Source organism: Amia ocellicauda, chromosome 18, assembly GCF_036373705.1.
Source record: "Amia ocellicauda isolate fAmiCal2 chromosome 18, fAmiCal2.hap1, whole genome shotgun sequence".
NCBI classification, from domain to species: domain Eukaryota; kingdom Metazoa; phylum Chordata; class Actinopteri; order Amiiformes; family Amiidae; genus Amia; species Amia ocellicauda.
Genome location: NC_089867.1, coordinates 20,083,823 through 20,106,458, shown reverse-complemented (window position 1 = coordinate 20,106,458; position 22,636 = coordinate 20,083,823). Strand labels below are relative to the sequence as shown.

General features: G+C 39.0%; 2 protein-coding genes across 2 annotated transcripts in view; one reads left to right on the top strand and one right to left on the bottom strand.

The window, feature by feature from the left end:
- The window catches only part of cep104 (centrosomal protein 104), a 31,429-nt gene extending 12,341 nt beyond the window's left edge, over positions 1 to 19,088 (top strand). The window contains exons 14-23 of the mRNA XM_066690656.1: positions 2,264 to 2,440; positions 4,599 to 4,805; positions 5,712 to 5,819; positions 6,382 to 6,436; positions 6,728 to 6,812; positions 7,336 to 7,444; positions 7,997 to 8,135; positions 10,473 to 10,540; positions 15,113 to 15,200; positions 15,802 to 19,088. Of these exons, the coding sequence (XP_066546753.1) occupies positions 2,264 to 2,440; positions 4,599 to 4,805; positions 5,712 to 5,819; positions 6,382 to 6,436; positions 6,728 to 6,812; positions 7,336 to 7,444; positions 7,997 to 8,135; positions 10,473 to 10,540; positions 15,113 to 15,200; positions 15,802 to 15,938 (1,173 nt within the window). The 3' untranslated portion in view covers positions 15,939 to 19,088. The remainder of the gene's footprint in view (positions 1 to 2,263; positions 2,441 to 4,598; positions 4,806 to 5,711; positions 5,820 to 6,381; positions 6,437 to 6,727; positions 6,813 to 7,335; positions 7,445 to 7,996; positions 8,136 to 10,472; positions 10,541 to 15,112; positions 15,201 to 15,801) is intronic.
- Positions 19,089 to 19,631: 543 nt separating this feature from the next.
- The window catches only part of b3gnt7l (UDP-GlcNAc:betaGal beta-1,3-N-acetylglucosaminyltransferase 7, like), a 3,714-nt gene continuing 709 nt past the window's right edge, over positions 19,632 to 22,636 (bottom strand). Inside the window, exon 1 of the mRNA XM_066690657.1 lies at positions 19,632 to 22,636. This exon is cut by the window's right edge and continues 709 nt beyond it. Within this exon, the coding sequence (XP_066546754.1) occupies positions 21,524 to 22,636 (1,113 nt within the window). The 3' untranslated portion in view covers positions 19,632 to 21,523.

Below are 22,636 nucleotides of genomic sequence, written 5' to 3'. Positions count from 1 at the left end.
GAATTGCAGCTATGGCAGGTGTCCATTAAGTTAAACCAAGAATCCTCTGGCAAACAAAATCCAAGTCTCATATTAAACATTTGAAGCAGTTTCACTGAGCATCAGCAAAACTTCATCTACTTCTTTATTTGTTATTTTTAAAGATTCTGACACTTTCAGGTATCAGTGAAACCCTGGGTTACGTTTCAAAGCCCAGCAAAGCAGAGCTGCAACGTGTTTTTCGATGCTTATACTGTCTTTTTCTTTCCCGTATTTGAAACAAAATACGTTATTTTGCCTTCTAGAGTTCCAGGAATCCTGCTGCATATGGTGGTATTTACTAAGAAATATCAAAATGACACCAATATATTTCATGTATTTATTTTTTGTTTGTTTGCTTCATTATTCAAGAGATTTGCAATATACAAAAGAGTTACTATGGTGAATGCAAACTTGCCAAACCCTAATGTTGAAGGACATTCAAAAGCTGCATAGTTCTCCAGTCTTGGAGCTGTTTGGGTGTTTTCCTGTCGTACAGAAAAGTGCCTACAGTTGCCTAACAAACTCTATGTTGTAGTAAGCTGGCAGCAGCCTTTCAAATCAGCTCCACATACAGGGCTTTGCATTAGAGCCAGCTCTGAGAACAATATGGCAGTATGTGTGTGTATACTACAGCCTCCTCTGGGAGCACCAGGGGAGTCCCTCCCAACACACACAGGATACCAGTAAAGCTGCATTACTGATGGAAATTAAGGGCTTTCTTCCATGACAGACTTCTGGCACACACCATTAAAGTTTGAGTCATCTTCATATTTTGTCCCAAAATTCAAATTATAGCTCTGAGTTGTGCTTCTTGAGGAGAGGCTTTAGATCACTAGTCTGAATGGCTGGAACAGAAGTCGCACACGTAATGGGGAACACACTTCCCTCACCGCTGCTGTCATCTCAATACTGAATCATGGCTTCTGGTTTATTTGAAATGTCTCGAGTCAGACTGTCGTTTATTCCTGCAGTAAGGCGCGTAAGTTCGTATTGAAACTGAGCAAACGTTGAAAGAATTTTCTGTGTGGGGAATGGGATTAATTGTTTTTTAATCTGATATAAGCCAAGACACTGGTTTATGTAAAGTAGAAATGTAATCAAATCAATAAAAAAGGCATAAACCTTTTTCTATTTCACAACTGCTCTTTAGTTTGTGTTTTAACCATCCCTGGCCTGAGTTACTATTCCTGTGTGGCATTGCTTTCTGGCTGACTCTGCATTTATTTTTTTTAATAGAATTTAAGCGTGCACTTTCATTTGAAATAAAGTCTTTGGATCTTTGAAGAGCAGTGTGGACAGCAGAGGAAGGGGCTTCTAATTGCCTGAAACAAACCACTCTGACTGGGTCTTGAGCCCACTGGTAATTGTCACAATGTAAACGGCCTGGTGTAGATGTACCACATTTCAGATCAGGCTGATTAACAATTATCCCTTGTTATAAAACTGAAGCCCCTCACTTTCTGCGCATATAAAGGCATATAAGACGAAACAGGTCAGGTATTGTGTAATGCCCTTCTCAATTTCCTCCTGGTTGGTAATGTATTACTTCATTAAACTTTATAAGCAAATAAACGGCATGAAACTGAGTCATGTTTTGGCACTTTGGAATAAAAAATATAAAATCAAGTCGAAGGAGTAGATTCTGAAACGACTGAAGTTGCAAATGTATGTATTTTTATACCTGGAATATACCCTCTAATAAAAAGTGCTCAAGGGGGATAAAAAGCTAAATAACTGAGTTAGTCTGGTTCATTTAGCCTTGGTCATCCGTTAAGCACCGTCTACAGTTTATCACAATCAGATTAAAGCCTGCTATTGATTCCTAAGTATTCTCCACTCCAGTCTCAAAGTGTGCTCTGCTCATCAGGTGGTGGGATTTGTTTTAGATTTGAAGGCTTTATGGTGGGGGAAGGGGAGACTACAGCAAAGATAGGCTACTTATCTATCCATTTTACATCTATCTAGGAGTATCCTGGAATATGCAAAAGATTTATTCTATTTTTGGTCTTTTTTTTTTCTTTTACTGGGTCCCTTTCCCCCTAGGATTACCAGTTATAATGGCAATTTTATCTTGAAGTAGAATATATCATATCTTTGAGAGCAGGAAGCCCCCTCCTTGAACACAGACGTACCAGAGATGCAAGAGGCCACGGTGCCACCGTTTTATAAGCAGGCCAGTGACATACACGCACAGCCGGGTCACTGATGTCACGGCCTGTCCTGTGTTTCGCCCCATCTGTAGGAAATGGCCCTGTTTAAAGAGGTCAAGGCCCTGCAGATGGTGCCCACTGAGCTGGTGAAGACTATGAAGCCCAGCACGCCAAGCCGCCTGGCCCTCAGCCACGTGGAGCTGCTGGAGAAGCTGCTGGAGGATCTTGGCACGGACGGCTCCGGATTCACCCTGGACAATGTCATGCAGGTAAGGACTGCAGAGCCCTCAGGGTTTTCTCTGAGCTTTCCTGTGTCAGTCTATGACCTAGCGTTCACCTTGGTCTCTGTCATGTTGAATGTGCAATTCAGAATTTCCTGCTGTTACTCACAGGTGACCAGAAGACCCCCCTGTGAGAATAAGGCACATGTCCCAGTGGGTTAATTCCCTGGCTAAATTAATAGTACTTAGAACGACACTGTTTCAGACGAGTGTCCAGCAGTCCTCCTGTCTAACAGTCTGTTGTCAGTCAGTAGTCATAATCAGTTAATGCTCATAAGTCCTGGATGCTCAACCTGACTGATTTTCCACTGAGCTGTGGTGAGTCTGTTACAGTGCTTACAGGGCGGGAGTGGAACAGATTAATCAAGGATTAAAGTAATACCTGATGCACATTCTGTACAATTATCGTATTGTACTTTTTCAATGCTAGGGCCAGAACTGTCTGTATTTTTACTTTCTTTTAATCCATTGTGAAATTGTTCTGAATATATGTTTGTACCACTGCTGTATGTAATCCTGCTGGGAGGTTGTGCAGCATTTAATGTCTATTTTAATCAAACAAACAATACTGGAATTGACACATTTCTAGAGAAACATGTGGCATGTGTAGAATATAGTAGACAAAATTCAACATTTACCCAAGAAAATACAGCTTTTGTTAATCACTGCAGCTGGGAAGACTGGCAAAGCTTATTTCATAATTTGTCGTGGTCATCATTAAAATAAATGTGTAGAAGGTAACATTATTAAAAATATATATTTTTTCAAAGATCTGTGTCCAAATTTAATACAATGATCTTAAAGTCCTTTTTCAGTTGTGTAACAGATTCTCAGGTCACTGAAACTGAGCAAATCTGTCTGGGACACCATATACGATATACCCCTCCACTTTGCGGAAATCCTGCCCCATTCTCCAAGTGCGACACAGTATCTGTGTGTAAACTATCTAGATGTTGACAGAGTGAGTTTGGAGATTAGCTGTCCCTTTCAGTTTACAACAGTTTCCGCAGAAGCTTGTTTTCATTAGGTAGTATTTCAGTGCGCTTGTTTTTAGGATGTAAGTTAATTGTTAAAACTCAAGGCTTCTCTGAGACTTGAGCAGTGTGTGTGTTCATCTTATTTATTTATTTGCATAGCCAATGATTTCCCTAGGAGTAAAGTCAGTGACATTTGTGTTAAATATTGCTTTTGATAAGAAAGGGGGTCACAGGTTAATGAACACGGACTCGTTAGTTTTCTTATTTGTAAACTGGTGTCTAGGGACGAGACGTTGGGGGCCTACAGTAATGTCTCTTTAAGTTTATAATAGCATCAGGGGCTCTGACGTTTTCACAGAACATCTTAATAAGTTGGCAGGAAAGCTAGTGATACAATTATTATAACCTTATGATGGGCACTCTTTTAAAAAGCTGGCTCTGCATAGACATTACTGGCTCTCAGGTCCAGGAGTGGGTTACTTCCAGTGCCTTGGTTTAATAACTATTTGGATTCCTGGGTGAGGTGTTTGCAGCCCAGCTGAAAGAGTGATTGAATTTCCTGTAATCAAAATGAGAAATGGGGAGAGAGGTGGAGGAATAATGACAGTCTGTCTCTGTCTCTTCTGAGTCAGGCTAGAGACGGGTGTGTAGCACATCATTATTTAATACATTCATTTTTGTCTGCTTTTTGTTTTGCTGTGGATAGTTAGGATAGCTGATCTGTGTATCTCATTTTAGACTATATACTTATACTTCCTTGGAAAAATATATACATAAAATTGAGAGGTTTTAACAGTGTTTTAAATGAGGCCAGATACTATTAATCACTTAAAATATAGTATATAATTTTCATAGGATAATTTCATTCTGATTCATATCCCACCAGAAATCATGTCAGAACAACTTTTTATTCCCCCCTGCTTGTAATCCTGATAGACTTCATACATATATGTTTTTTACACTACAGTTCCACATTTTAAATGTAACTTTTCTCTCTATGCAACATCTATTTTCTATTAGCCGCTACACTTTTCTCTATTTCCTCGACTAAATTTCTCATGAATACAGATTTCTCTCCCTCTTTGGGGGTGGTCTACTCAGTAGACTTCAGCGTGCTTTACATGGCTGTTGTTCAGGCCTTTACACGATGTGACGTTTTTGTTATGCAGTTTGCTACTGGTGCCCTGGAGCACAGTGCCTCGGAGGTGCGTGAAACAGCAGCCAGGATAATCCAGATCCTCTACCGCCAACATAAGAGCGCTGTTTTGGAATACCTCCCTCCTGACGACGCCAACACTCGCAAGAACATCCTCTACAAAAACATCTTCGAGGGGTTTGCCAAGATTGACGGCCGTCCCACTGAGATACAGACCAAGGTGAGTCTGTTCCTGCCACATTCAGGTTTTACAGCCCTTTTTGTGAAGAGTCCCAAGAAAACAGTTGGGAAATCATTGGCAATATGTCCTTCTTTTCACAGTTATTTGCCTTTTCAGAATTAAAACATATGTTGCCTCAGTCATTAGTAAAGCAGAAGCATTTTCTTATGTTGTCCCCTCAGTCTGCAGCATTTGGGCTTGCCCTTCAAAAAGGAAACGGCTTGTGCATTTGCATTTGCTGTTATTGTTTATTACGCTCCTAATCATATTCAAACTTAGTTTAAATTAATCCACTGTTGACAGATTTTTTAAATTAAAATAGCAAATCCAATATAGGTACAAACAGACAAAAGGAGACCTCTATATGCATACAAATCCACAAACTACAAATCAGGTGGGAAAGACAACAATACCAACAAAGGTGGAGAGAGATCTTATTTGTTGGCCTAATTTCTGTTTACTTTACTGGGGTTTATGCAATTAATTGAAAGGGTATTATTAGTCAGAGAGTGCAATGAACAATTATCTGAGATAGGTTCAGTGTACACTTTTGCAAGACACTTGTTCATGTGTTTGAACTAAGGATGTGTGGTTTGTACCACTACACAAATGTCTAGTCTGCCTGGTTGGTTAGCTCTTGAAATCAGCCGTGTGGTTCATTTGATTTTTAGCCATAGTGGAATCTTAACTTGGCTGGTAATGTAGTGGTCTCTGCACTACTTCAGTAGAAATGTTCCTCTTTAAGTAAGTGGTTATTGTTATTAGCCTTTTTTATGAGCTAATTACTTTCTTAATTGATTCCATTTATTGTGTGGCCTGTGGAAATTTCTCCCAAGATTTAAGGTGGTGTGTGAAATTAAAGGATGTAGTGCCTTGATTTAAATGGGTCAAGTTGTTCCGGTTTAGACTTTGAAGAAGGCTGCCAAGCAGGAGGTGGAGAAAGAGAAGAAAGCGGAGATCCGTGCTCTCCAGAATCAACTGGCCGCCTTGAAGGAGATCTCCACCAGTGACAAGGTGTGTACGCCACCTGGGGATTTTAGATGGAGAACAGCTTGCAAATCTGAGTGGGTCATGATGCCATTACAAACAGCTGCATTACAACCAAAAAAATCGTTATTTTGTTGGACTCGTTTACTTATTCATGTGTCTATCAGGCATTTCAACCTCAGTGAACCTGGGTTCCCGTCCAGCGGGGGCCCATGAAAAGGAGTTTGGTAGGCTCTCCCTAGTCACTAGTGGAAATCGAGTTGAATTTCATTTAATTTCGCAGTGCTCTTTTTAATGTGTGCAGTATGTACTGATATGCAGACTAAAGAGTTGCAGGCCTCCTGTAAGGAGAATGGTGCAGACTTCTAAACGTATTGATGTGGTGCAAGTCTTCTGCCCATCTGGGTCATTCAGTGCCTGGTTTAAAGATTTCTTCAGTTACAGCATCAGATTACCAACTCACTGAGGGATGTGCCAGTCTGCCATTTCATGTAACTGAATGTTTCCAAATTAATTGTTTTGTGATTGTCTTTCTATGAAGAGATATTTCACCCTAAACTGATGACTATGTCATTTTTGTTTTGATTAGGGGAAGGAGAAGAGTAAGGCGAAGGAGAAGGAAACTCATAAAGCCATTAAAACAGGTATGTACTTTGGAATGGATTTCAGGTGTAATGGTGAAAGTATAAAACATAAGTAATGTGTAAGTTTGACCTACAAAAAAAATAAAATTGAAACAGTTGAGCTTTCAACTTGAATGGATTATTTTTTCTTTCTAAATTAAATATAATATGTATTTTTGCAGTTTGTACACAGACAAATAGGTCAGGCGCTGCCCTAATTACAAGGCTTCTTTAATATGCTGTGCTGCTTCACATTGTCCTCACAGTGGCTTCAGTTGATCAGTATTGTTGTAACTCTGCCGTTTTATCCAGGCATTACAGGTGTTAAGAAACCCCCCCCTGCCCAGTCCCCAGACACAGGGGATGATCAATCTTCAGTGGCAAATTACCTAGACAAGTAAGCTTCTTTTAATTCTTAATCAATTAAAAATGATATCAGTATTACTTGTTGTCTGTTTGTCAGAGATATTTTCTACCCATCAAAACATTTAGATTTCTTAGCGTCATTTTGTATCGCATTATAGCTCTTATTCATTTTTACAAAAAGAAAAGAAAAATGTAGCCCTGGCAACTGTTCCCTTCAAGCTATGAGGATATCTAAATTCAGCAAGTTCGCAATAGTGTTTGTATATGATCCCCCTTGTTTAGCTCCAATAGGCATTCTGAAAGTCATCAGTTTTCCTTGGTCTTTTTAGTAAGTAACTCTAATACAGCAGTTATCCCGAGTGGTACTGAATTATTTGTTGCAATGATTTGTACAGTAAGGCGTTCAATAATTATTTGAATTTAAGACTAAATGCATCCACAAAATATTGAATCATTTTCTGACTAATGTACTTTAGTTTTCCTTTCTTTTGCTAATGATCAAACATTGCATTTAGATCGCCATAGAGAACATACCATTTTGTTTTCCATTGCAGCCTATGCATATTTTGTGGTGAGAAGGATGACTCTTTCACAGAGGAAGGCCTGGATTTGCATTACTGGAAGCACTGTCCGATGCTGAGACGCTGTGATCACTGCAAGCAGGTCATCTCCTTTCTCTCCGACATGGGACAGTCCAGTCTAGCTTCCTTTTTGCTGCTTTAGCTGAGAACTGAATCTGATTACCATACCTAAAAAGACAATTACAGTATAAGAGGCATTTCAAGTAACAGTAGGGGTTTTGTTTATCTTAAGATGTGCCCATTTTTTTCGTTTTCTGCTTGATGTCATGCTGAAAAAGTTCCTCTATGATTTATAGTTTGGTTTCGACTCTTAACAATGGTGATCCTTCTTTTGGGATTGATGATCGCTCTTTAAGGGTTGGTTGTGCAACATTTCGTAATGCTGATGTCATCCTATGAGGTTCAATGAAACATTCCAGGTCAGTCACATCATGAAATCCATAGATTAGCAATCCACAGCTATATGGTATGGAAATGTTGCACGACTCCTCCTTGTGCCACTGTTCCCTCTCTTGTCAACGTCTATATTCATGCAAAACAATAAACTAATCTTATAATATAAAAAAATCTAATAATAATCTATGTTTATGTAATACACTAAACTAAAATTACAGCATGTTTGAATATTTTCCAGGTAGTCGAGATAGCCAGCCTGATTGAGCACTTGTTGACTGAATGTGACAAAAAAAGCAGCTTTGCCCAGTGTCAGCGCTGCACCGAGGCCCTGCCCAAAGAGGAGCTGTCCGACCACATACGGAGCAAGACCTGCAATCGTGAGTCTGTCTCCTCCCAACTCCAGAAGCACAATATGGCTCCACTTGGGTCTTGAAACCTGGTTGTTCTCATCCTGTACCCCCCAGACATCTTGCTAATAAAAGTAAAGCTCTGCCCAATTCTGTAATTAAACACAGCAGTTGGGTTTATCACAGTTGTGAATGGGTGACAAAGGAATCCATAGCTTTGTTCAGATATCAGCTTGATTGCAAGTGGAAAATGCATACTTTAAAGTTTAAGATTGAAATTATTCTATTTTAAAATAAACAGATTTAATCTATGACTGAGGGAATATATATATATATATATATATATATATATATATATATATATATATATATATATATTCAGTACTGTGCAAAAGTTTTAGGCAGGTGTGAAAAAATGTAAGAATGCTTTCAAAAATAGACATGTTAATAGATTATTTGTATCAATTAACTAAATGCAAAGTGAGTGAACAGAAGAAAAATCTAAATCAAATCAGTATTTGGTGTGACCACCCTTTGCTTTCAAAACAGCATCAGTTCTTCTAGGTACACTTGCACACAGTTTTTGAAGGAACTCGGCAGGTAGGTCGGCCCAAACATCTTGGAGAACTAACCACAGTTCTTCTGTGGATTTAGGCAGCCTCAGTTGCTTCTGTCTTCATGTAATCCCAGACAGACTCGATGATATTGTGATCAGGGCTCTGTGGGGACAATACCATCACTTCCAGGACTCCTTGTTCTTGATTACGCTGAAGATAGTTCTTAGTGACTTTCGCTGTATGTTTGGGGTCATTGTCATGCTGCAGAATAAATTTGGATCTAATCAGATGCCTCCATGATGGATAAGTATCTGCCTGTACTTCTCAGCATTGAGGAGACCATTAATTCTGACCAAATCCCCAACTCCATTTGCAGAAATGCAGCCCCAAACTTGCAAGGAACTTCCACCATGCTTCACTGTTGCCTGCAGACACTCATTTGTGTACCGCTCTCCAGCCCTTCAGTGAACAAACTGCCTTCTGCTACAGCCAGATATTTAAAATTTTGACTCATCAGTCCAGAGCACCTGCTGCCATTTTTCTGCACCCCAGTTCCTGTGTTTTCGTGCATAGTTTAGTCGCTTGGCCTTGTTTCCACGTCGAAGGTTTGGCTTTTTGGTTGCAAATCTTTCATGAAGGCCACTTCTGACCAGACTTCTCCGGACAGTAGATGGGTGTGCCAGGGTCCCACTGTTTTCTGCCAATTCTGAGCTGATGGCACTGCTGGACATCTTTCGATTGTGAAGGGAAGTAAGCATGATGTGTCTTTCATCTGCTGCAGTAAGTTTCCTTGGCCGACCACTGCGTCTGCGGTTCTCAACATTACCTGTTTCTTTGTGCTTCTTCAAAACCTCTGTCTGCCTTGAAATTTCTGCCTGGGAGAGACCTTGCTGATGCAGTATACCTACCTTGTGTCTTGTTGCTGTGCTCAGTCTTGCCATGGTGTATGTCTTCAGCAACCTCACCTTGTTAGCTGAGTTCCTCACCCAGTTTTATTCCTCCTACACAGCTGTTTCTGTTTCAGTTAATGATTGTGTTTCAACCTACATATTGAATTGATGATCATTAGCACCTGTTTGGTATAATTGTTTAATCATACGCCTGACTATATGCCTACAAAATCCCTGACTTAGTGCAAGTGTACCTAGAAGAATTGATTCTGTTTTGAAGCAAAGGGTGGTCACACCAAATATGAATTTGATTTAGATTTTTCCTCTGTTCACTCACTTTGCATTTAATTAATTGATAAATATAATCTATTAAAATGTCTATTTTTGAAAGTATTCTTACTTTACAGCATTTTTTCACACCTGCCTAAAATTTTTGCACAGTACTGTATAATACAGAGAAAAATGTATTTTGCTAATTGGCTAATGAAGACAAGAATGACTGTCTGAGATTAAAGTAGAGGGAAAGTTTGCCATCATATTTTCTGTGTTTTAAATAATGGATCCATGAACCAGTGAAATGGATAACAGACAAGCAGGTTTAGCGTGAGAAAAGGGATCTGTTCCTTGCGGAGGAGCTAGTATTGTTCGCTCAGTTTAAATAATTGTCGTCTGGCTTCCTATTTTCACTGAACAGGAATGTGACAGGGCCAGAGTAACCTTGGCTAGGTCAGGGTCGCCTGGTTCCCATCATCGTAACTTATTAAAATTCCCTTGCCAAACATTGTCACTTTCAGGGGTTTCCATTACAGTACCTGACCTATCTATATTATGCAACAGGATTTGCCTTCCACTTTTGCTAATGGAATTATTTTTTAGTTTTGTTATATTTCATTTTCTTTTATTATTTTTTTTCTTTTTAGCTTCCAAGTCTGAAAAAAAGTCTAACCACTGTCCCTTGTGCCATGAAAATTTTGCACCTGGAGATGAGGTAAGACTATATTGCACCTTTAGAAACCTGAACAATTTGATTTCTAGAAAATACAAAACTGTCACTGATATTATCATCCCTTCCCTCTCAGGCTCCGTGTCTAAAGCTAACCCCAAGAGAAGAAAGGAGCTTTTTATGTTCTTTATGATATTTACATAAACACACTGGGCTTCCAAAGTCTTCAAGATAGGATATTTTTTCCTTACACTATATGATTCTTTGAAATAGCTATCAACAATGTCATCTACAGTTGTTACATGCTTCAGCCAGGGTTTTCCTTTCAAGTTATCAAGATTGTTTTGGGTTATATTCTAATTCTCTCCTGTGCCTGAATAATTTATTTTTAACTATGCAAATGAGCAAAGTGACTGGCATCTCACTAACATCTCTCCTGGATGCTGGAGAGACGCCAGCTGCAAGTGCCTCCATTGCATCAGGGTTTCTGTAGCAGCTGCCAGTGATGTGAGACAGACAGACAGACTCGGGGACACAACCCTGTTCCATGCTGACATCTAGAAAGTTAATCACAGTGACAACTAGTGACAAGCAGTGTCCCTCACCTGGGATTGAACCCATGAAAAGTCCAGAGCCTTGACCACTGCTCTACACTGCTGTGTAGACCAACTGTTGAGGGAACAAAAGCAAATAGCCATTATATATATAGAATGGGGAAGGATGTTTGCCCAGAGCTGTTTTTTATATATATTTATTTTTTAAATCAGCTCTGGGCAAACACCCTTCTACTATGTTTCCACTATGATTTGCTTCCTTTGTTTACTGCCAAATGCTGCGTTTCTGGGGTTTTCTTGTAGTGTTTTCAGCCTAAGGAGACAGTTTTCTGTAGGCAACAAACATGACCATTATAAAGAACACAATCTGCAGGTCTCAGTGGGCCATGCCCTCGTGTTAGTTACTGGACTGCAGTGTAATCAATCCTGTGTGAATTCAGCCAGTACCATGCTGTGCTGAGCCCTCATAAAGAATGGCTCCTGCCTGCAGCCGTCCAGGGAGAAACTCTGAATGTTATCTCTCTTCTAGTATTTCTGCTACCCTTTCTCCACCAGATCTTCCCTTAGAGACATTTACATTACTGGTAGTTTCCCCCTCTGCTTGACCTGGCCTCAATCTCTGTGCTGTTTCTGGCTGAGCTTTAAAGGGGTTTGCCAACAAGTTCAAACTTCGTCATTTGACATCTTGGATACCTGCGATTGTTCCTAGTGAACTGTGCCTTGTCCAGATCCACTTTTATAACCTGACAATATCTTTAAGTAATTTTTATAGAATTGTTCTTCATTCACACAAAAAAAGAAAGAAAGAAAAGTGAGTCAGTTGCTTTAAATTTTTTACCTTTTAGGTCAATCTAAAGCTATGTGCTGGGTTGTCAGATCTGTATTAAACTCATAGAGGGACCCGAATCAGGATTAGCACATGGAAAGTAATGGTATGCAATTCTCTTCTTAAAGGAGGTAGTGTAAGAGGAGAAAAAAAAACACGACACTTTTACCCTGTGTATTTAAACATGCTCCAGAGCAGTCCGGGGTCTGCGTGTAACCCTGGCACTCACAGACAGAACTTCCTTTATGCCCTCCTACAGACACCTGGCTTTTCAAGGACCCTAAAGATGGCAACATTAACAGAGAATTTATTTAGTGAGGCAAACCTGAGCTGTGGCAGGAATTTTGAATAAACAGGGCCTTCAGAACCCTCAACCAAATTAGTACAGTTTTATGGGATTATCAGAATCCTGGTCCCCCAGAATGACATGTCACATCTGATAATGTACTATAGTGAGTTTGTTTATTTATTTATTTATTTATTTTCAATCCTGATGGAAATAGTTATTGCTACTGTCAAATAATTATAGAGCTTTTTTCATTATTATTTTTTCCTCTTTCTCTTCAGTTGATAACTAGGTTTAGTGCATCTTTTGGAAATGTGTTCTGTGGTCAGATATTTTGATGACAGTTTATCACATTGATATAGCACATATGAGAGAGGCTTTGGTCATGGTCATATAAAGCATACAGTGAGGGAAAAAAGTATTTGATCCCCTGCTGATTTTGTACGTTTGCCCACTGACAAAGAAATTATCAGTCTATAATTTTAATGGTAGGTGTATTTTAACAGTGAGAGACAGAATAACAACCAAAAAATCCAGAAAAACGCATTTCAAAAAAGTTATAAATTGATTTGCATGTTAATGAGTGAAATAAGTATTTGATCCCCTATCAATCAGCAAGATTTCTGGCTCCCAGGTGTCTTTTATACAGGTAACGAGCTGAGATTAGGAGCACTCTCTTAAAGGGGGTGCTCCTAATCTCAGCTCGTTACCTGTATAAAAGACGCCTGTCCACAGAAGCAATCAATCAATCAGATTCCAAACTCTCCACCATGGCCAAGACCAAAGAGCTGTCCAAGGATGTCAGGGACAAGATTGTAGACCTACACAAGGCTGGAATGGGCTACAAGACCATCGCCAAGCAGCTTGGTGAGAAGGTGACAACAGTTGGTGCGATTATTCGCAAATGGAAGAAACACAAAATAACTGTCAGTCTCCCTCGGTCTGGGGCTCCATGCAAGATCTCACCTCGTGGAGTTTCAATGATCATGAGAACGGTGAGGAATCAGCCCAGAACTACACGGGAGGATCTTGTTAATGATCTCAAGGCAACTGGGACCATAGTCACCAAGAAAACAATTGGTAACACACTACGCTGTGAAGGACTGAAATCCTGCAGCGCCCACAAGGTCCCCCTGCTCAAGAAAGCACATGTACAGGCCCATCTGATGTTTGCCAATGAACATCTGAATGATTCAGAGGAGAACTGGGTGAAAGTGTTGTGGTCAGATGAGACCAAAATCGAGCTCTTTGGCATCAACTCAACTTGCCGTGCTTGGAGGAGGAGGAATGACCCCAAGAACACCATCCCCACCGTCAAACATGGAGGTGGAAACATTATGCTTTGGGGGTGTTTTTCTGCTAAGGGGACAGGACAACTGCACCGCATCAAAGGGACGATGGACGGGGCCATGTACCATCAAATCTTGGGTGAGAACCTCCTTCCCTCAGCCAGGGCATTGACAATGGGTCGTGGATGGGTATTCCAGCATGACAATGACCCAAAACACACAGCCAAGGCAACAAAGGAGTGGCTCAAGAAGAAGCACATTAAGGTCCTGGAATGGCCTAGCCAGTCTCCAGACCTTAATCCCATAGAAAATCTGTGGAGGGAGCTGAAGGTTCGAGTTGCCAAACGTCGAACCTCGAAACCTTAATGACTTGGAGAGGATCTGCAAAGAGGAGTGGGACAAAATCCCTCCTGAGATGTGTGCAAACCTGGTGGCCAACTACAAGAAACGTCTGACCTCTGTGATTGCCAACAAGGGTTTTGCCACCAAGTACTAAGTCGAAGGGGTCAAATACTTATTTCCCTCATTAACATGCAAATCAATTGATAACTTTTTTGAAATGCGTTTTTCTGGATTTTTTTGTTGTTATTCTGTCTCCCACTGTTAAAATACACCTACCATTAAAATTATAGACTGATCATTTTTTGTCAGTGGGCAAACGTACAAAATCAGCAGGGGATCAAATACTTTTTTCCCTCACTGTATTTACATCCTGTTCTGGATAATTTCCTCTTTAGATGGTCCAAAAAAGAATTGGTGTGTGTATATGTGAAAGTGTACAAAACTGAATGCATTTCAAATGTATTATGCTACCATAAAACCATTAATGGATGAACACTCAAAGAAAATGAACCATCTGTGGATTTCCAAATACATAGTGTATATTTAACAAGAAATATATTTTGTCCATATTGTAGCTTGCAAGAAATATTAACCGAATTGTAGTATAATTCCAATCACACTCAGTTTGTGCTGACTGTAATTTAACATCTGTCCAGGGGGGTTTGGCGGCAGTTTAATCTCGGTCTGGGTGGCCGGGGGGGTCTGACAGAACATTATTCTATTTCCAGAAATTTTCTCGTGATCGACGTGTTGGGCACCCCTGATCTAGACATTAACGATTCAGTCCCATTGCTATGGAATTTGTGTTTTTTCTAGGGTTAAATTACAGATGAAACTGTTGAATATTTGGTTTATATTTAGTGTTGGTTTCATTTCAATGATACAACAAGTATACCTATTGTCTAATGTGTTGCCTGCCTCCCAGGACAGAAACTTCAGTAAAGAATATCCTTGTGACAAAAAGGACAGAATAGTAACCAAATCCACATTTATTTTTTATATTTTGTGGTGTCAAAACACGGTGGTAAGGGAAGATATTGGAGAAAAGTCTTATTTATGATCTACATCAAAGGTTTCATATTATGTTGGATATCAGTTTCCATGTACTATCTATCTAGTCTACTACACTGCAGTGTAGATTGGATAATCTTTTAGACAAACTCTGAAAAGGAAAGAGTTAAGGGCTGCCAGTGAGTGAGTTTGGTAGCTATGTTGAAGCATGTGTTGAAGTGGCAGCAGTAAACTACACAGGCTCAGCCACTCACTGAATATGAAGGTGAAAATAACGTAACAGTGGCCCGATCTGTTCTTTCTCCGCAGTCCTGGAAATCTCACCTAATGAGAAAGGAGGGCTGCAAACAGAACGTGCGCAGGACGGCAGCTCTACAAAGGACCCAACAGATACAAGGTAAACTATTCACTTTGGCTTCCACAAGCACAGCGGGACATAGGACACATGAGGCTCGTATAAATGTGGAGGTTTCTATCAGGGAGCACAGATCTCGTTCACTAGATTGCTATTTCTGCAGCCTTGCTTCATTTGTCAAGTCTTTATAAGGGATAAATGCTTGTCAGGTGGATCAATCTGGCCATGAGAACAGGCACTCATGATTAAATGATTAGATATCAATCAATCAAGCACTTCACAGATTTATATCAAACAAAATATCAGTGTCTAAATAAACCTTATATAATAAAATAAAATAAATCATTAACCTAAAATAAACCATGATGCAAAAAGGAGCAAAAAATAAAACTCCTATAGCATTATTATTATTATTATTTTTTATTTTTCTAATTCTAATTTTCTATTAGAAACATATATCTATTATTTAACAGTGAGATGTTAATAGCACCTCAGTGAATGGGAAGATCTGCAGGTGATGCATCGGGGTAACAAAGGGTTGGCAACGGTTGCCTGTGTGATTCGAGAGACAGCTTTTGAAGCTGTAGCTGAAGTTTTTATAACAGGCATCTGAAAAGAGATCTCCTTCTCTCTTTTTGAACAGGGAAAATGGGTGGTCCCGCCATTACAAAGCAGCCCTCCACAGGGGCAAAAGGTCGATCCACAGCTATGACAAGCAAGATCCCAGCCCCCAGAGCAGGAGCCCACAAAACCAACAATCGCACACCAGCCAAGCAGTGAATCCGCACTGAACACCGTGGGACGTACCTCACTTACTAACGGCTCTTACGACAACTGACACAACGCTGCTGCTGTTTCATTAGGGACACAATGGACTTTTGAGAATGGGTAAGAAGCTCATGCATCGCACCTGATCCATGGGTGGAGTAAACTGCAAACGCTCAAGCTACTACAGACTCAGCCAGTTTGCCAGTTTGTGTTTTGTGTGTGCATTGTCACCTTGCTGAGTGCCACCCGTGCTTCTCCAGTGTCTGTGTATTTTCGTAGTTTAAGCAGATATTCTATATTTATACTTTTTTAAATATTAAATATGATCTGTTACTGTTTGAGAGTGTTCTAATCACTGGATATATAAATATCTAACTACCATATAATTAACTCTTATCCCTTTTTGTAGCACTAGGTGTTTTGCACTACAGTAGCAATGGTGTTTGAATATGGAGACTTTTTGTGTGGATTGAAAAGTGTGAGGTTCAGTTATACCTTTTCACATGGCAAAATAAAGCTCAAAAGCCTAGTCAGAGGGTGAACTTTGAGCTGAAGTGCTGGGAAATTGTGTAATGGCCTAAGCAAATTGAATTTGTTGATAACAGAGTACTTAGCATTTTGCCAAATATAAATGTTTGCCTTTCATTGACTTCCCTTTGGTTTTTCTATATTTCCATTGACCAGTATGTGACACTGTGTGGGGTGGACATGGCATCTGGGCTCTCAGGTGGTGTGTTGAAAAAACAGAGGCACGGGTTATGGGGAAATACGTTTTTTTTTTTTTTTTTAAACACAGTACACATGTGGTCAAACTAATCAGACATACAAAGACCAAAACAAACCTTAGTTCCTTGTTGAGTCTAAACTAAACTTAAACACACACACAAATAATAATACTGTAATTTATAATCCAAGTCAAATTCAAGTTTCAAGTTTGTTACCATGATTAGTTTCAAATGCTGTTCTCTCTCAATCACACTGGGAAGTGGATTCCTTCCCTATTTTATCGACGGGGGAGCAAGTCGCGGACGAACCAGCAGATCAGGTTTTTCCTCTGTACTTTTCCTCCCCTGGTGCAGGGCAGTTCGGGTCACTGTGCCAACCAGCACAGCATCACAGTATTTATGTTTGTGTGTGTGTATATATATATCTAAAGCTATCTAATTAAACTTGCATTCAAGTTAACATAAATGTACATAGAGTACACACATCTCCACAAACTGAAAGTAAATGAATAAAATCAATTTTGTGCAGTATTAGATGTTTACCAGAGGTTGTAGGAGTTTTTGGGTGTGTAAATGTGGGGTCACCCTTATATGCAGTTACAGAGCACGTTCTAACGGTTTCACTAAAAAACTTGAAAATGAATATGATTTCACTGACTATATGTACTTTTGAGCAATACCGATAAAGGGATTTTATTTTAAAATAGTCACCGACTGGCATAATTCTGTAATGATGGGCACAGCAAGCAGCAGATCTTTGGAAAGCCATTGGTCTCTTCATTCCAGATAGACCTTAACTGAGCTGTTCTGCACCGTCACTCAGACCCTGTGTTCATAAACAAAGTATGGATGGTGTCGTGAATATTTTACATCACAGCTGGCGACAGGGTGTTACTGTCTTCTCTACACACATCACCAGACCAAGGCCAACCAATATGTTTCTACATTTTGTACAAGAAAACACAGTCTCCTCTGACACCATCAGTTCTTGTGTTATGTACCTACATTTCAGCCTCAAACCAGTCTAGGAGAGAAAGACAGAGAAGACCTCTGCAGAGGAAATGGCTGCAGGACGCAGGCTGTAGTGATGTACCCTATCAGTGTCCTAGGAGAGGTGATACCAGTGTGACTCACACTGATCATGGTGTTCACAAGAACCCAATAGTTACTTTTGAGAGGGAGAAAGGGGGGAGGTGTCATTGTTATTGATGGCTACCAGGAACCAGGAAGAAAATAAATAAATAAATAAATATATGTATTCATATTGATTAACATTAGCAGCCAAAGTTTTAGTACGTAATCAAGGGAGATTTTCCTTATGCAAAAACAAGAGACCTTCAAAGCTTTCCTCGCCCTACTCTGGCATTGTAATTCAAGTCATCAAGAGAACATAGCACTGAACTGCATCTCCAGCTAATTACTGTGTGGCTCTATGCAACAGTGTATCTTCTGCTGAAATAGCAGCATTTCGCCAGAGCAGAAAGCATTATTTAAATCTGTTTGTCAAGATTGTAAAATAGATTTTATATGTATGGATTTGATTTTTTTACAGTGATTTGACTGATATCACATGCAGTGTATGTTTGTTTTTATTTCTTACATTGTTTTTTATTTGTTTTTCTTTTTTCTTTATTTATGGGCTCATTGCTTTAATTTCCTTAAAATAACATTTATTTGTTTGTTTGGCAACAAGATAAGATGCAAAGGGAAGCAATGGGTTTCTAAACTGTAGTGAATACACACATAGCACTTATACAACACATGCACTGAGATCAACTCTCAGGTAGAAGAATACTTCAGTTAGAAAATATTCTGTGAGAAGATTAGTAACTTTTTCCATAGTAGTGCACTGTGCTCTCCCTCTTGAAATAGAAAAATAAACTTATTTCTCGAATTGTATATGGTAAAACTTTAATTTTCTTCATCATTATTTTTAACTGTTGAATCCATCCATGAGTTGATGCATACAAATTTTAGGAAATCTGTATATACTTAAAATAGATTGTCTGTCTGGTGGAGTAATAATTCAGTATTTTTTATATTTATTATACTTGCTAAGAATATTGCTACCTTTCCATGAAAAATAATTCCATGAAAGACAGATGTTCTTATAAGATTGTCATTTTCATATCAGTTTGAAATTATTGCCAGAGTTAAGACCAGAAACGGAAAATAAATATCAACTAGAGTATATGAATTAATTTGAACAAATGCAACCCAGTGCACTTTTAAATGTGCTACACAATTAAGCTCATGGAAGCAGAAACCTCCCAGAAGAGCTTATGATTGTTGTTTGAAATGCATTCTGTATTGTGTGTGATTTTGAGTCATTGAAAAAATACAAATTGTCAAATTACCTCTCCAGCCCACTATTTTGTTGTAAACACAGTTTTGTTTTATTGATCTAAAAACTGAATAAATAAAGTCTTATTTTTTACATTTTTTTCCAGATTGTTTTCTGATCAGATTCGCAGGGAACAGATATCAAATCATCCACAATCTCAGGCTTAAAATGAAAACACATGTTTGAAAACGAACCAGTGAAGGGAATTATTGTTTTTTAAACATTATCTTTGAGCTGCTTTGTTTTTTATTTATATAGTGCCTGAGATTCAGGTGAGGATTAAAAATATCCTTAAGTATAAATTATTGACACAATAAGTCCATGCTTCTTACAAACACTTGTATTATGTCACAAAACACTGATTTCTAAATTTTGTTTCCTGACCATATGTCTGGAAACGTTTTTTTTTTTTTCTTTTTCTAATCATGTCTTGAAAAACACCCATGTCAGTTTCTCCTGGTGTGGGCACAAGTGTTGGACTTATGAATGGCAGCTTTTCAGAGCTTAAGGAAGACAGGAGTTGTGTAAACAGCAGTGAGCACATTTGGAAATTTCTCCGTCCTTAGTAATTCTCTGTGAAATTATGGCATTATTTTAGCCTTTGTGAAGGAGAAATGCAACGACATTAGACATTGCTTGCAAATGTATATGTAGGTGTATAAATTGTTTTTATTTATAATTACAACACACCAAATGGATAACATTGACATCAACTGCAGGTGATCGGAAGTAGATTTCATAGCGGCAGCATTAGGTATTTCAAACATTCAAAATAAATATAAAAACACTGATTACAAGGTTTAGTTTGATTATGAAGATTGAAATAAAAACACATTTTTTTCCCCTTCCCACAAAAGAAAAATAAATTAGAAGTGTAACGCTGCTAGAGATAAGACTTAATGATACAGATTTGGTCTTTTTCTTTTGTCCTTTAATATTGATGTTTTTGGAAATGTAAAACCCTTCAGTATTGCAGCAAAACCAAAATATATTTTGAAAAACACATATATACAAATAAAAACATATATATGTATGTATAGTGCTAATTTGTCATTTAAAAGGGTAATATTGAAAATAAATTAAGCTTATTTTTAAGCATGAATTATGATTTATGAATTAGTTTTGTAATCTGGTTAATGCCAGGTGAGCCCTGCATTTGTGCATTAAATCATTTGAGGGATTGTTTTGAATTGGGATGTTTTATTGTCCTTTCCTATTAAATGTTGTATTTTATGGTCCCTTCCACAAGCAAATACCATATTGTTTATTGTTTTAATTACAACCTTTCCAGAGTTGTGATTTCATTCCCACAGAACATGTCTGGAATGAACGGAAACAGTAAATAAGGAAGAGACCACAGAAGAATGTCACACAGCAGTAGAAACTGTGCTGTAGGATTAATGGCATGGCTCCAGCCATCTATCAGTGCATTACAGGAACTGTTATGTCCCAGAGTCGGTCTACTATATTAGACAGGCCTACATTGTGAACAACAGGTATTTGCCTCATAATACTCATTATTAAAGGGTATAGCACAGAGACAGTGCCTGCTAGAAAATGTGAAGTATTGAAAATATCACCAGGTATTTTAATTTACAACATCTGAGTAGTACTTTCACAATAACATATATGGTAGTCTTCTGTTTGTTTAAACCCCAAAATGTCCCAGTAATTAATTTATTTTAGATTATGGGTTCTCCACTTCCAATGTATTTTCCAATTTGTATTTATAGCTTAATCAATTGAATATGGTATCACCTCAGTTATTAAGGACGATAGATCATTAACAACCCTAGTTAGGTACAATCTTAGGTTGTTATAATGCTGATGGTGATGGATCAGTGAACTTGTTAAAATGGGAACTGAAAAACCTGACTGCAATTACTGTAAATAAGCATTTAGTTCCTGTTCTCAATGTGATGCATTTTAAGGTATTTATAATATTGCAGTTCTCATTTTCATTTATTGTAAACCCCTGCACTGTAACACACCTTGGATGAGCTTTTCCGAACCGTTTTCTTGAAAATATAAAAGATGGATCGAGATGGAAAATATAGTCTGCACAAATAGGTCTATGTATTTCTCATACATACATATAAATATATATTTTTCCACACTTTGGGGTATTTTCTGCATTGAAAACTATTACTTCAGGAACAGGCACTATCTGTGCTTTAGAAAGACACGTTTTCATTATTTCATATGTGGGCTACTTCCAGTAAATGATTCAAGGCTGTATCGTTACATGGCAATAACCTAAATGGTGATACAGGTATGGACAAATCATTCCTGTGGTGTATTATATAAAACTGGTCATAGTAGCTTAAAACAGCTAAATAAATGCAGATTTATTTTTGACAAATATATTAGAATGATCAAGCATTGGTAGGTTCAACAGATATCCCTCTAGCTTTCAAATTTAAAAAACTGAAACGATGAGTAGGCTACAACCAGTAACTTGTCCACCACATACATAAAAAATAACAAAATGCTACCCACATCCATTGAATAATAACTTAATTTTCCATTCAGAGCAGTACCATCCTTTTTGCACATACTAAGTTTTTATTGTGGACTATATCCCACATTTTAAGGAGCTCATGTGGGCTCAGTTTATGGATCACTAGAAGGTTTTTATAGAAACAAGGGTCGCTGTTCATGGGACTGACTTTTCGCTTCATGATCCCAAAGGTCTTGAACCCAGGATGGTGCTCTGGGGCAACGTGTAACCTTTGCAGGCACATGCCCAAAAACACATCATCGATGGGGTAAAGCTCCATGTCATTAGACACAATAAACAGTCTCCGGGCCAACTCAGAAGACATCAAAAAGCCCCCACCCCCAACATAGGGGGGGTAAGGTTTGTCGTATAGTTCCTTGGGAATGAAATACTTACTCTGGCGGTTGCGAATGGGGATCGCTTTGGAAATGGTGTCCCCGACAAATAAATTGAGCACCTTTCGATCCTCTGTCTTAAAGTCAATCAGCTCCAGCAGGTTCTCGGTGTTCACAAAGACGTCGTCGTCCCCTTTAAAGATAAACCGCACCTGGGGACAGTAGATATTAAACCATTTCAGGAAATTCACCTCTTTGAGAGTGAGGTTGAAAAAGGTGTCCATGAAATCCCACTGGAGGATGTCTCCGTAGAGCCGGTCCTCAAACTGGATGAGTTTCTGGAGGTTCTTGGTGTCCTTCTCCATAGAAGGGCTTCCCAACAGAAACAAAGTCTTGATTTTCTTGCCCCAGATGACCTGCTCTCTGCCCCATGTCTTCCGTACCGCCTCCCTCCTGTCGTGCTGTTCAATCACAGATTTCACCACCATCAGCAGATGCACATCTCCACTGCGGCACTTCTCGGGGTGGTTTATAAGCATGGGGAAATATCTACAGTGCCGGTGGAGCACGAATTGATGAAACCTCGGGTCCAAGTGTCTGAACCAGTCCATCTTCTTTAGGTCTGAATTGGCGCTGCAATTGATGCTTTCTGCATCCCAGCCTGCCGGTGTCCCGTTAGAAACGGATACCTGGTGAACTGCGACCGTCACCCCCGGCGGAGAAGTGATGCTCTTATTATTAACCAGGGGGTTTCTTTTGTAAAACTCGTTCTCCATCGCGAACCATCCGGTAGCCACTCTGCTCTT